The 15,035-nt window shown below is 42.0% G+C and overlaps 1 protein-coding gene across 2 annotated transcripts in view; it reads left to right on the forward strand.

Annotated features, from left to right (window-relative positions):
* Nucleotides 1–15,035, forward strand: part of rapgef4a (Rap guanine nucleotide exchange factor 4a) — a 284,780-nt gene that overhangs the window by 222,512 nt on the left and 47,233 nt on the right. For both annotated transcript variants that reach the window (XM_078228399.1, XM_078228400.1), the window contains 2 exons: nucleotides 1,989–2,135; nucleotides 10,917–11,014. In XM_078228399.1, coding sequence (XP_078084525.1) covers nucleotides 1,989–2,135; nucleotides 10,917–11,014 — 245 coding nt within the window. The remainder of the gene's footprint in view (nucleotides 1–1,988; nucleotides 2,136–10,916; nucleotides 11,015–15,035) is intronic.

Here is a 15,035-nt window from a genome sequence, read left to right on the forward strand (position 1 = left end):
ACAAGCCTCTTGCCTCTCACAGTTTGGCTTGTTTATCCAGAACAACGTGTAGCCTAACCTGCTGATAGCTCCATTAGCTGGCCATCCTCTGCGAGGCAAGTTTCGCTTGAAACTCTCTGCCGACCAGAGCTGGGGTTGGGAGCTGTCGCTTTTGATCAAGCAGAGTTCAGACATTCCAAGAGTTCCCATTTCGTGCAATATTCTGCAGTGTGTGGGTGAATGCTACAAGAGTGCGTATTGGGACATAACAGGATATGTGGAAAGGAATCGGTAAGGTCTGTACACAAGGAGCACGTCCAGTTGAGTTGACCTCGATAGAAACATATTGCATTTGGCCAGGCCCAGTCTTGTCCATTATTGCTTGTCGAATTAAGATGACTGGCGACATGGTCGACAGTAGTGGATGATCTGTTGCACCTTTTGCTTCCGTGACAGTGAACCTGACAGCTGTCCTCAACTGAACTGTACTGCAATACTTTCAGTACCTGTAAGCGAATACCATTTCTTTTGCTAAATCCACCACTTGCAACATTTTTTTGTGCATTTGAAGAGTGTTTGGAGATGAGTGTCCTCCCTCACATGGACACCAGCCCACATGTTCCCCTCACCTGGTTTGGCCTGCAAACCAAGCAGTTATTGGGATGTGTCTGCTGCCATGTGGAGCGGCAGGGTTGTATGTGGCATAGTGATAATGTTGCTGGACTAGTAATCCACAGCTTCAAATCGCACCACAGCAGTTGTCAGAATTTAGATTTGTGTATTGTTGAAAAAGTCACAGATGAGCACTGGGAGAAAGTCGAGGGCTAGTTGCCAGTATCGGTGGGACCCAGACAAAACATCTTAAATTGAAAAAGCAGTGTGAGATTGTTTTCTTTTCCCAGAGAGTCATCAGCAGAGACTGAGAGCCAAGTCCTTACAAGAAGACATTAGACACAAAGTCATCAGCCAACAATAGACTTTGCTCCTAGTTCATTTGCCCTAGGCTCCATGGGATATCAGGCAAAGTAAAATCAGCCTTGGGGAATTAGCTGAGCATTCCTTGTTGAGTTTGGTGTAACTTTGGTTTCCTGAAAAAATATATAAAGCATCTTTCTATTCCACTAAATAACAAAAGGTTCCTCTCTCTCTTTCCATCTATGGTAAACCTACTAATTCTACATTAAATACCGAGGAATTGCCATCAGTTTAAAATCCAAGATTGACGCTCTTCTTTCGGGTGGGGAAAGTTAATTCTAACCGTCCCTTTCTGGTACCGTATATTGAAGTGTCATCACAAAGCATAATCTCACCTAAAGAAGCTGTGACTGATGAAACAAAGGCATGTTGCTTGTTGTTTTGTGGTCGACTTTTCATTCACTGGTCACTTTAACTTCTAGTTCAATCAATACATTAAAATAGTGTCAAAGCAAAAGCTCTTTACTTGATCCAATCTCCTCACGCTTGGAGAAAAGTTTTTATTTGCATTTTTTGGCTTTTAAATATTTATTTCTTGTAATTTTGCGCTCAAATGGCTCGATGGGTAAAAACACCATGAGCCTTAGAGAGAAGGAAGATCTCAGAATTAGTGCCTGGCCTGTTTATGGATTATTTCTCAGCCAGCTCAGTGTTGGAATGGTAGCTTTAATGTCCCCCTCAGAGAGAAGAGAACTCTGCTGAACTTCCGAATCCAAATGTGCTCGGGAGCGAATGTGAGCATGTTCGGTGGTTATTCTGCGGATGGTCAAATAGCCTGTTGGGACTTGCACAGCATTAAAGAAAATGTACCGTGGTGTAAGTCACTGCTGCAAAAGAGGAAAGGAACAAAGAAGAAGAAAATGTTGAAGAAATATTTTTCAAATTGAACAAGCAACAATGATTGTCATGTTGATCCTTTGCGTAATCTACATCAAAAACGCAGCATTTTGTCGACAAAAGAAAGTTCTGTTTTAAGCTGTCAGGCTGACATGTTCTTTACAATCACACAAAGCTATTGTATATTTTCTTTCTAGTTCTCTTTAAGGTTTACTGCATCGATCATACTTACACCACAATCCGAGTGCTTGTGGCAGCTTCTGTGAAGGAGGTCATCAGCGCTGTAAAAGACAAGCTTGGATCAACGGAAGACCTGGTTCTTGTGAGAATGAGCTCAGCTGGAGGTATGTACCGCTATATCATTTTTGAAAGTTTTTTAGTTGCATTTGATTTGATGGATATAAAAAAATATGAAATGCTGATCATTTCACATTCTGTTGTGTCAAGCAAGGAATTTAACATTTACTTCAACAATAAAAAAAACCCTGGTTCAGTTTTACTTAAGAATGTTAAATTTAAAAAATGTATGTGACAGTCTTCAGCTCGGCAGAAACACACACACCTTCTCCCCTTGTGCTTCCCCGCCCCCACCACATACACCACGTACTGACCTACAAGGATTTTCAACTGCAGCCAGTGTTACTAATGGGATGCACTCAAACTAATTCCATTAGTTTAGTTTTGCACCCATTTGGTAAATTGAAAGTCTCCCCTAGGAAAATACTCTTTCCTCTGCAGGCCTTTTTACTTTGCACTGTCCCTTACCTTTGTGTATTCCTCCCCACAATATACATTTGTTGATATATTTATCTTTAACTTTGTTTCAAGGATTTGCTGATTCTGCAGACTTGTCCCTGTCCCACGCAATGGATGAAATGACTATTACCTTAAACTCTTACCTACAAAATATCAGAGGTCATATAACTATGGCAAGCCACAGTTCACAAAGGCAATGGTGCACAAAGATATTTCTCGAAACAACCCCCTTTTCATAAAAAAGAAATAATGCATGCACTATAGTTTTCAGTTACAAATTACCTACATACATGTACTATAAAAAAATCATCAAACTTGAATAAAAAAACAATGTGTTCATTCTAATCTGTTCCCTTTTCATCTGTCCCTACACACACATTGCTCACACATTAAGGCATTCAGGTTTTCTAATGGTACATGTGAGTTGTTGTTGGCTGTTTGTCTGGTGTCTGCTGGTTCCTGGGGTAATGTTGCATCTCTAGGGATGTGGTTGTCTTGTGGGTATTGCTGCTGCTGATCTTTGCATTTGTTGGAGTGACGTTGACCTCTGGGACTGATGGATGTTCCATTCCTTGTTCAGTTGGCAAAATTAAATCTTCCTCCTCATCAGCTGTCTGCTCTGAGGGAGCAGCTTCTCTGGTTGCACAGATATGTCTGCGGCAGTGACGATATATCTTGTCGTTCACTTTCACCATGTACAATCAAGGTGACAATTGTCTTACACAGGTCCCAGGTTGCCAAGTGGGCTGACTTTTGTTGAGTTCATTGAATGATTATACGCTGGCAATGATTTGGCAACTCTATCAAAGTAAAATTTGACTTTCTGTTGTTTCACTTCAATTCTGTTACTCACTCCTATCACTACTGGCTTCTCTAGACTTTTTAGCTATTGGAAGAGTATTTTGTTTTCCATGTTACATTCATTACTGAACTATGCTATTTTCCCTGCCTTCAGTGGGTATGTTTCTCCACTCTCAGATCATCTTGTGCATTTCTGTGCTGGATCCAGTCATTTGTTTTGTATTATCCCTTTGGCAATTTTCATCACTGCCCCAGCCTTTCCATTTGACTGGAGATGATGTGCTGTGTTGAATTTCCCAATCAGTCATGAAGTGCCTGAATTCTTCACTTGTGAACAGAGGGACATTGTCACTCATCACAATGTCAGGAATAGAAAAAAACATAGAAAATAGGAGCAGAAGTAGGACATTCAGCCAAAAGCTTGTTTCACCATTCATTATGATCATGGCTGCGCATCCAACTCAGTGATAAGTTCCCACTTCCCTCACATATCCTTTGATCCCTTTAGCCCAAGGATTGTATCACAGTGTCAGAGAGGAGGTTTGATGAGGACTTATCTGTTGAGGTAGTATGGGCGGAGATTAGAAATAGGAGAGGAGAGGTCACCCTGTTGGGAGTCTTTTATAGACCTCCTAAAAGTTCTAGAGAGGTTGAGGAAAGGATTGCGGAGTCAATCCTGCTTAGGAGTGAAAGTAATAGGGCAATTGTTATGGGGGATTTTAACTTGACTAATATTGACTGGAATTGTTATAGCTCTAGCTCGTTAGAGGGGTCAGTTTTTGTTCAAAGCGTGCAGGAAGGTTTTTTGACTCAGTATGTAGACAGGCCAACTAGAGGTGAGGCTATATTGGATCTGGTGCTGGGAAATGAGCCAGACCAGGTGCTAGACTTGGAAGTTGGTGTGCATTTTGGTGATAGTGACCACAATTCGGTTACGTTCACCTTAGTGATGGAAAGGGATAGGCATGAACCTCGGGCCAGTGGTTTTAGCTGGGGGAAGGGTAATTATGAGGCTATTAGGAGAGAATTAGGAAACATAGGTTGGACTAGGAGATTACAGGGACTGGGAACGTCCGACATGTGGAGTTTTTTCAAGGAGCAGCTACTGCGAGTCTGTGATAGGTATGTCCCTGTCAGGCAAGGAGGAATTGGTAGGGCTAGGGAACCGTGGTGCACCAAAAAAGTTTCTTTGTTGGTTAAAAAGAAAAAGGAGGCTTATGTTCGGATGAGACGTGAGCACTCGGGTAGTGCACTAGAAAGCTTTAGATTGGCTAAGAGGGAGTTGAAGAGCGAGCTTAGAAGGGCTAAAAGGGGACATGAGAAGACTTTGGCGGATAGGGTTAAAGAGAATCCTAAGGCGTTCTATAGGTATGTCAAGAACAGAAGGTTGGTTAGGGCAAGTTTAGGGCCAGTTATAGATGGCAGAGGGAAGTTATGTGTGGAACCGGAGGAGATTGGTGAAGCATTGAACCAATATTTCTCTTCGGTGTTCACGCAAGGGGACATGAATATAGCTGAGGAGGACACTGGGTTGCAAGGGAGTAGAATAGACAGTATTACAGTTGATAAGGAGGATGTGCAGGATATTCTGGAGGGTCTGAAAATAGATAAATCCCCTGGTCCGGATGGGATTTATCCAAGGATTCTCTGGGAGGCAAGAGAAGTGATTGCAGAGCCTCTGGCTCTGATCTTCAGGTCGTCGTTGGCCTCTGGTATAGTACCAGAAGATTGGAGGTTAGCGAATGTTGTCCCATTGTTTAAGAAGGGGAACAGAGACTTCCCCGGGAATTATAGACCGGTGAGTCTCACTTCTGTTGTCGGCAAGATGTTGGAAAAAATTATAAGGGATAGGATTTATAGTTATTTGGAGAGTAATGAATTGATAGGTGATAGTCAGCATGGTTTTGTGGCAGGTAGGTCGTGCCTTACTAACCTTATTGAGTTTTTTGAGAAAGTAACCAAGGAGGTGGATGGGGGCAAGGCAGTGGACGTGGTATATATGGATTTTAGTAAGGCGTTTGATAAGGTTCACCATGGTAGGCTTCTGCAGAAAATGCAGATGTATGGGATTGGGGGTGATCTAGGAAATTGGATCAGGAATTGGCTAGCGGATAGGAAACAGAGGGTGGTGGTTGATAGTAAATATTCATCATGGAGTGCGGTTACAAGTGGTGTACCTCAGGGATCTGTTTTGGGGCCACTGCTGTTTGTAATATTTATTAATGATCTGGATGAGGGTATAGTTGGGTGGATTAGCAAATTTGCTGATGACACCAAAGTCGGTGGTGTGGTAGACAGTGAGGAAGGGTGTCGTAGTTTGCAGGAAGACTTAGACAGGTTGCAAAGTTGGGCCGAGAGGTGGCGGATGGAGTTTAATGCGGAGAAGTGTGAGGTAATTCACTTTGGTAGGAATAACAGATGTGTTGAGTATAGGGCTAACGGGAGGACTTTGAATAGTGTGGAGGAGCAGAGGGATCTAGGTGTATGTGTGCATAGATCCCTGAAAGTTGGGAATCAAGTAGATAAGGTTGTTAAGAAGGCATATGGTGTCTTGGCGTTTATTGGTAGGGGGATTGAATTTAGGAGTCGTAGCGTTATGTTGCAACTGTACACAACTCTGGTGCGGCCGCACTTGGAGTACTGTGTGCAGTTCTGGTCCCCACATTACAGGAAGGATGTGGAGGCTTTGGAGAGGGTGCAGAGGAGGTTTACCAGGATGTTGCCTGGTATGGAGGGGAGATCCTATGAGGAGAGGCTGAGGGATTTGGGATTGTTTTCGCTGGAAAGGCGGCGGCTAAGAGGGGATCTTATTGAAACATATAAGATGATTAGAGGTTTAGATAGGGTGGATAGTGATAGCCTTTTTCCTCTGATGGAGAAATCCAGCACGAGGGGGCATGGCTTTAAATTGAGGGGGGGTAGTTATAGAACCGATGTCAGGGGTAGGTTCTTTACCCAGAGGGTGGTGAGGGATTGGAATGCCCTGCCAGCATCAGTAGTAAATGCGCCTAGTTTGGGGGCGTTTAAGAGATCCGTAGATAGGTTCATGGACGAAAAGAAATTGGTTTAGGTTGGAGGGTCACAGTTTTTTTTTTAACTGGTCGGTGCAACATCGTGGGCCGAAGGGCCTGTTCTGCGCTGTAATGTTCTATGTTCTATGTTCTATATCTAGCTCTGATCTCTGAAAAGTCAGGCTGGCTGGCGTGATTCACTGGATACATTTGCATCCATCTCACCTGACAGACATTGCCAACGCCAGTGGGAGATGAGCCATTTTCCTGCTAGCGAGGGCAGTTAGTCCCAATTCAGGAAAATCACACCTGACCTTAGCTGGTCTAACTTCTAGTAATCTGAATGGTAGTAAATGGTGATTAGATAATCAGTTCCTGTGAGAGTGAGAAGATCTACTCCTAGCATCACCCACACTCTGTCTGAGGTGTCATGAGCAGGTATTGCTTGCATAGGTTGATGTCCACTGCAAACATTGCACTGGTCGATGTGGTCCTAAATCTTATTGCTCACATTTAGCCAGTAGAATGCCTCTTACATTTCTCAGACTCGACTCATTTTCTTGATGGTTTTCATGAATATGCTTCTCCTATTCATCTCCTTATGAATGTTGACTCAGATGCCATTTTGGGACACCACTTCACCCAAGTATGCCCAGTACTCTCTTATAGCAACAGCTGTGCCTTTGATGTTTCAAGCCATCCTCTCCTCTCTTCACTACTTCCCATAGCACCATGAAAGTTGCATCTCGTTACTTACTTGGCTTGATTTGAACAGGATGCTTGTGTGTCAGATTCAATGCCTCGGCTGGGTTGATGACTTTCACAGCATGTTATGCTGTTGCTTCACATTGAATCTGGAAGATTTGTTCTCGCATCAGTAAAGTTCTTCAAAGGGAGTGCAACTCTCGATAGCATCGGGGATGTACATCTTTTGCTTGTGCTTCACTATCTCTGTGAATGAAATAACATTCTCTGCAGACACTGTAGAGCAGATAGAGGTGATTTGAGAAAGATGTTTTGAAGTGGTTTGTGATCGGATTCTACCATCACTTTGTCTCTCCCAAATAGATGCTGATTAAAATATTCGCAGGTGCAAAGACAACAGCCAGGCACTCTTTCTCAGTCGGTGCATAGCATTGTTCAGTTTGCGTTAATGCTCTGGATGCAAGTCCAACTGGGTGCCCTTGCTGCATGAGGGTTGCTCCAAGTCCTGTTTTACTAGCATCACACTGCAGAGTGACTTTGTCATTGACATCATAGAACCTCAGCAGAGCCGTTGTCAGGAGTTGTTTGATACGAGTGAAAGCTGCTCAATATCTGTTCTGTGCCTCAATATCACTGCACATACTTTGCAGTGAACTTGTGTAGAGGTTCACACTGATGACCATTGGGCGAGCACTTTTCTAGGTAGTTCCCAAATCAAACAAATCCTTGCACTGCGTTCACATCTATTAGTTGCTGCATCTCTGCTACAACTCGCTCTATATCAGGATCAGGGTGAAGTCCTTTCACTGTCAGTACATGACCTGTATACTTGACTTTAGTCATTCTCAGTTGCAGTCTTTTTCTTGTTCAGCTTCAATTTCATCTGGTGAGCTCTCTCAAGCAGTCTCACTAGATTCTGATCTTGACCTGTAATGGCTCTTTCCATCGTATCTCCACATCCATAGACTATCAGATCATGCACAATCACTTCTACTCCTAGAAGATCATTCAATATCTCTTGCTGTCAGTACTAATACTCTTCCAGAGCAGTAGCATGTAGTTAAGAAACTGCTGCTTTCATCCAACGTTACTTGCCAATATCCATCCTTCACGTTTGCCTTGGCAAGTTGCAGCAAAATGTCTTCAATGGTTGCACTGGGAGTGAGATCTCTTCAAAGCTTTATTGAGGTTCTTTAGATCTCAGCTTTCCAGGTTTATTCACTGATGCACTATCAATTAGGCAAAAGACTACTTGTGTGCCAATACAACTGTAGGCTTTTATTACAGAACCAGGAGCACATCCCAACAGATAACCGACCCGAACTGAACAAGGGGGAGGAAAAGCCACCTTTATACTAGGTGACAAGGGGAGGAGCTGAGCCGCCAGGGGATGTGTCCAGGCATGACAAACACACAACGGTGGGCCAGGCAGGACAAAGGCACAACTGAAGTCCACCACATTCACTGCTCCCATGTTGCCAATCCAGTCTGTAGGAGTTGTCACTTCATCACTCCCATCTTGTCAAGATCCTCTAATCTTGTCTTTCAGACTGGATTTGAGGGTAGTTTGAATTCTTCTCAGAAAATGCTGAGATGGTCGCACAATCTCATCCACTGCCAGATGATATTAACCAGGAAGACATCCAAGACCTGTGAAAACATCTTTGTAATTTGTCCGAATCTGTTCAGCTGTCAATGGCTTTGTGTCATGTGAAACTCTACACATCTGTTCTGGTACATTGGAGGGTTACAGTCCAAGCTTTTGACTGGTTTCAGCTGAGATGAGGGGATTTTGTTTAGTGTCTATTATCTGGAACTGAAGATCTTCTTTCTCCCCATTGCTCTGGGCTCTCAGCTTAGTTTGTCCTCTTGGGGTGAGCATCGTTCCATCATAGAGCCTCAAACTTACCTTTGGCTTCATTTTTGAGTCACCATCGTGAGCAAATTCACACAGATCTATCAAGCTCATGGCATTTCACGTAGCACCGATGTCTATCTGACACTTTAATAACTTGATGCAGTCATCATTCCAACAGTCACAAACCATATTTTACTTTACTTTGAGACTTAATGGTGCCAATCTGTGTTATTGGTCATCGCGTGATTAGTCAGAAACATTTTCCAACATCTCTTCAGCAACCGTCTTTATAGACTTGCTTTTCTTCTTTCCAGCAAACATGATTCAGCTTCTTGCAGTTGGAGCACTGCTTTCCTCACTCTAGACATGCTTCCTTTTCTTTTGTGCAGTACCTTCTGCAATCCTACACCCAGCATTCTGGCCTTGATCTTTCTGCTGGTCTTTCTGTAAATAGTTTTTTTTTCACTGACTTGTGCTTGGAAAGTCTGAATTGTCAGCACAGTGCAAAGGCCCATCAGTTCTCCCATCAATCCTCTTCAGCTGGTGGATGAACCACCTCATAGCTTCTGCACATATTAAAGTAACATTAAAGTTTATTTATTAGTCACAAGTAAGGCTTACATTAACATTGCAATGAAATTCCTCTAGTCGCCACACTCTGGCGCCTGTTCGGGTCAGTGTACCTAACCAGCACGTCTTTCAGACTGTGGGAGGAAACCAGAGCACCAGGAGGAAACCCACGCAGACACGGGGAGAACGTGCAAACACCACACCAGTGACCCAACCCGGGAATCGAACCCAGGTCCCTGGCGCTGTGAGGCAGCAGTGCTAACCACTATATCACATGCCACCCACAATAGCTTTCTTAAGAGAGAGCTTCTCTTCTGTCAGCAGACATGCTGTCATAGAGAGATCGCTTCTTCCTAAGGCAATCCTATTTCTAATGAGGTCATCCTGCAGTTGCTCACACTAGCAAAGTTCAGCTAGACATTTCAATATAAGTCACTTACTAACCAATATTCACCCTCTCTTTTTCAGTTCTGGTTTTAAACACATGGCATTCAAAAATAACACTAGTAGAGGGTTCAAAGGCCCCTAATTTTCACAAGACTGTCTTTTCTGCTCCTCGATGGGGTCAAGGGTACAATAGTTTGTAGCCCCCTTTCCCCAGTGCAGATAATAGAGGAGTTGTTCTTATTTGTACAAATTTCTTGTTTAACTCTGTTGCAATTTCATAATTCTGTTGCCAAAACTGGATGAGTTTCCCAATCGTCTCGAACCCCCTTTCAACGCCACAGAAGCAGGAACTGGAATATTTAAATCCAAACTGATTCACCCATCAGTCAATATTTATACAAAGTTCCAAAACAAAGTTTTAATTATTCTTTGCTGTGGTTGGCTCTCTTTCAGCTGTGCAAATCCACTCAGTTTCAGCTACATACCCCTGATATCACATTTAATGTGATGGGTAAAATAGCTGCTTAACTACTGAAACTTACATCAGAGGTCACACAAATATGGCAGGTCACAGCCCACAAAGGCATTTCTCTAAATAGTTCTTTTGCTCTGTTCAATATGATCTGGTCTTTATTTTTCCCGATGTCTCTGCCTCGCCTAGTAGTTTGCTTTTTTATATTCAATTCATTGTTCTTTCTTTCTGTATCTGGTTCTTTAAATAGTCCTGGTTTGACAGAATTAGTACCGAATGGCTAGAATGGGTAGTCAGGGGGGGATTATGTTTCAGGCTGGTAGCTTTTTCACTTTCCCCAACCAAAAAAAATCTTTTAGTAGTGTGAATAACACAAAGCTGAAAATGATGTACAGTGAGAATATTGATACTGTTGGCACTGGCTTCATACTGTAAGGGAAGATTGAGTGAGAGCTCTCACTGGATCATAGAAATAAATGAGCAATCTCCGAAACTGCTTTTGATTTAGTGAGCAGTTAGGGACCAACTCATTTACTTTCACTTTATTTTTTCCCATTTCTTTCAGAAAAAGTGGTGCTGAAGCCAAGTGAAGTTTCAGTTTTTACAATACCAAATGTAAATGGGCGTTTGTTTGTCTGTCCGAGGGAACAGTTTGATTCTCTGGTATGTATATCCCTAACGCTGTTTCTATTTTTATCAGGTATCCTCCCTATATATTTCTGCTATTTCATATCTTGGTGCATGTAGTTGACATTTTTATTTCATGCGTTTGTACATGTTTTTCCAAAGTATGGAAAAGTAAATTAATGTTTTCACAAAAGCACATTATGATCCAACATGCTAATGAATAAGGTGCATATTTAAGATTAATCTTTGTACTAGTGACCCCAAAACTAAATGCACTTGCATCTCCGAATTACTTTACTTAAAGAACCTGCAATCTTAAAATAGGAAATGGGATTGAGTTATTTTTTCATTGCTCCAAGTCTCAGATGATGCTGGTATTGCGAGTTTGGTCAATGCAGATAGCAGATTGTTTGTTTATTAACTTCCTGTCAGCAACTGATGCTGGAAAACAAATAATTATGGGTCCCACTGGGCTTATTTTCGGCAGGGTTGGCTACATAAAAGAGGAGGTTGAGGCCTGTTCTGCTCACTGCTGGTGAATTTTCAAAAGGGGTCCTTTAACAGATATTAAGGCCCTGATTTACATGTTAAAGGTGTTGTTCATGATGCCTAAACTATAAGTCTCAGAAATTCAAGAGTGGGAGTAACATCTGTGCAGATTGGGTGCAAGCTTTTCAACTGTTAAATCAGAATACCTGACGCCCATTTTACAACCGATGGTTGTAATCATCTGAAATAATGCTGCGTTGAGTTTAATATTACAAGAGTAAATGTTTAAAAAGTTCCTGACGCCTGAACCTATTGCCCCTCTTCCTAGTGTCTGGAGATCAGTGTTTTTTATTTGCAGTGTTGGAAATGAGAGATAAATTCGTTGAAGCTCTATTATTGAGTCTCCATCTGCTCTGTCAGCCAGTGGGTACCTTTCAAACTTGGTCATTAGGTAGAGAAATTACCAAAAGAGGAACAATTAGTACAAAGGAAAAGGCAGGAACGAAGATCAATGTCAGACAAATAATTCTTTTGTCGGTTGTAAAATGGGCGTCAAGTATTCTGATTTAACAGTTGAAAAGCTTGCACCCAATCTGCACAGATGTTACTCCCACTCTTGAATTTCTGAGACTTATAGTTTAGGCATCATGAACAACACCTTTAACATGTAAATCAGGGCCTTAATATCTGTTAAAGGACCTCTTTTGAAAATTCACCAGTAGTGAGCAGAACAGGCCTCAACCTCCTATTTTATGTAGCCAACCCTGCCGAAAATAAGCCCAGTGGGACCCATAAAATGCATCCCAAAGTTTCTCACTTGATGAGAATGGCGGGACACGTAAAATGCACCCCAAGTTCCACACTTGCTGAGAATGAACAATGGTTAAAGTTAAGTTCAATTCCATCAACAGTCAGAATTCAAGCTGTTTTGCTGCTTTTTCTCTCTAGTCGTTGGCCACAGAGAAGTTGGGAAGGTTGGACAGCTGAAACTCAAGGATAGGTAGAGTAGCTTATTGATTGACCTTGCAACCTCAGAGATCACAAGGTCAGAATCCACCAAGGCATGTTGCCACATTCAGTTTTTGTAAATATGATATAATTAGTGGCTTACAATGATCATGAAAACTGCTGGATTTTCTTATTGTTTCAAACTCATTGATCACTAAAGTTAACACGTTTGACATTTTGACTAGTACATACAAGTAATGACTTTGAAAAGTTTATTTCATATTACTAAGGAAGGTGTCTAAGGCCTGGATCTAACTTATTTTTTAATGTGATTTCCCCTTGAGATACAGGAGCATTTGTTGAAGATTATACTGATGTTCCTAATGGTTTTTGCAAGTTGAAACACCAACCCCCACTCTTTCCCCCCTCCTCCCGCAACACACTCCAGATTAATTTAGCCTAAGACCAAAAAAGACAGATGCTGCATCCAAATTGGTATGATTGGGCATTGAAACTTCGATGTGTTGCACATTAGATTTGTCCCATGATGAAGGGTATGGGGTGGAGGGGGTTGAAACAATAAGGATGCAGGACATGAATTGACCTTTAGTATTCCCTTGATAGACATGAAAATGAAACTAGATGCTTCTCTTGTAAATACTGATTTCCTATGCTTGCTGGCTTAAAATGGTTGTCTTGTATCCTTTTCCCCTTATGGGAAATCCTCATTTTAGTAGAGATTGTCAGTCAATAATGTTTCACAACTGAAGAACCAGCTGCAATAAGAATAGAATAGAAACCAGAGTTCCTTTATTGTTCCGTTCCATCAATTCAAATTGGCCATAAACAATTAAATGAGTGCTTGGAGGGTTGTTAAAGGGGTATTTCTGGAAGAATATGTTGTCTTCAAAATATTTGAAGCTGATGCACATTTCCAGCATGAAACCATGCAGGAAATTGCACTTTGTCCATAAAATATTCGGTAAGGGGTGAAGCTGCATTATTTCCAGAATCTGTAAATTCCGGGAGAACAACCTATGCCTTCAATTTATACAATTTTAACAGGTCAACAACCCATGTTTAATATCTGACAGCATATGGATGAAGTTAATTCAGCTGAAGATCCGCCACAGATTTTATTATACTCTGCATGGAATGGAAGTACAAATGTGATTTGATATATGTAGGAAAACAGCAAGTATGATACCAAATAGGAGAAGCCATTTACCAATACTATGAGAATATATAATGTTTTATAATCTTCTATGAATTTATTTTATATCAGACCAATTTAATATATCTTTAATATTGAAATTTTGTGGTTCTGCATTAAATGACAAATCTCTGGGATGCAGTGATTCTTAAGCAGAAAGTTCACATATTACAGCAAGAGAGAGCATCATTGCAAGAGTGCATCGTGTACTATTATCTTCATTATGTATTGTAAATAACCATGGACACTGTAGCTTCAAATACATTATCTGTGATTGTGGACCATTATCCTTTTTGTCCTCCTTGACATCTCTACAACCTTTGGCACAGTGGACCACACCAACCTTGTCTAATGCCTTTCCTCCGTTAATGAGCTCAGTGGGATTTCTCTCACTTGGTTCCACATTTACCTAATTATAGCCAGAACATCTCCAGCAATGACTTCTCTTCACCCATATCATTACCTTGGGAGGCACAAGGATCTACCCTTGACCGCACTTTCTCTCTTCATCAACATGATGTCAGCCTCCTCATGTACACTGATACACAACATTAACTCTGCACTGCCTCTGTGCTGTCAGAGAGGTGCTTGAGTAATATCAAGGAGTTAACTTTAACTGTTCTGCCTGGTTGGCTAGGGGCAGCGGTCGGTCAGCTACCCAGTTAACACCCTGCTGTTGAAATCAATGGAAAACAGGTGGCACCCCTGCTGCTCCTATTCCACTCGGCAGGAACAGTTAATGTTAGCACAACAGCTGCAATTTCCTCCAGTTAAACATCAGAAAGGAGAAATCCTGTCTTCAACACTCTCCTCAAACTTTGTACTCTTACTTCCATCTTCCTCCCCAGAGACTGTTGCAGAATGCGTCAGATTCTGCAACATTGGAACTTCTGACCCCGTATCCTCTTCATCACAGAATATCCACTTCTACCTCTAACATTGCCTGCTTCCAATCCTAACTCTGTCCACCTGCTGCTGAAACTCTTACCTATGACTTTGTCACCTCCAGACAACTGTTCCAATTCTCTCCTAACTAATCGCCCATCCTTCATGTTCTCTGTATAAACTTCAGCTCATTCAGAACTTTGCTGCTGTGAGCTACCTTGCATCAAGTCTTTCTCACTCGCCACCCTGTCTCCCCAGCCCACCCCCAACCTACATTGGTTCACAATTTACCCCAAAGACTCGATCCTAAAATTCCCATCCTCATGTTTAACTCCTAAATGACCTCGCCCCTCCCTAAGCCTTACACTTCCTCCAGCTTTACAATCCTCCGTGAATTGTGTTTCTCCAACTCTGGCCTTTTGCATATTCTTGCTCCATCATTTTTCACTGCCTAGGGCACATGCTGAAGAGTTTCGTATCTAAACCACTCCACCTCACCTTTTTGCTTTAGGACACACCTTA

Source organism: Mustelus asterias, chromosome 14, assembly GCF_964213995.1.
Source record: "Mustelus asterias chromosome 14, sMusAst1.hap1.1, whole genome shotgun sequence".
Taxonomy (NCBI): Eukaryota; Metazoa; Chordata; class Chondrichthyes; order Carcharhiniformes; family Triakidae; genus Mustelus; species Mustelus asterias.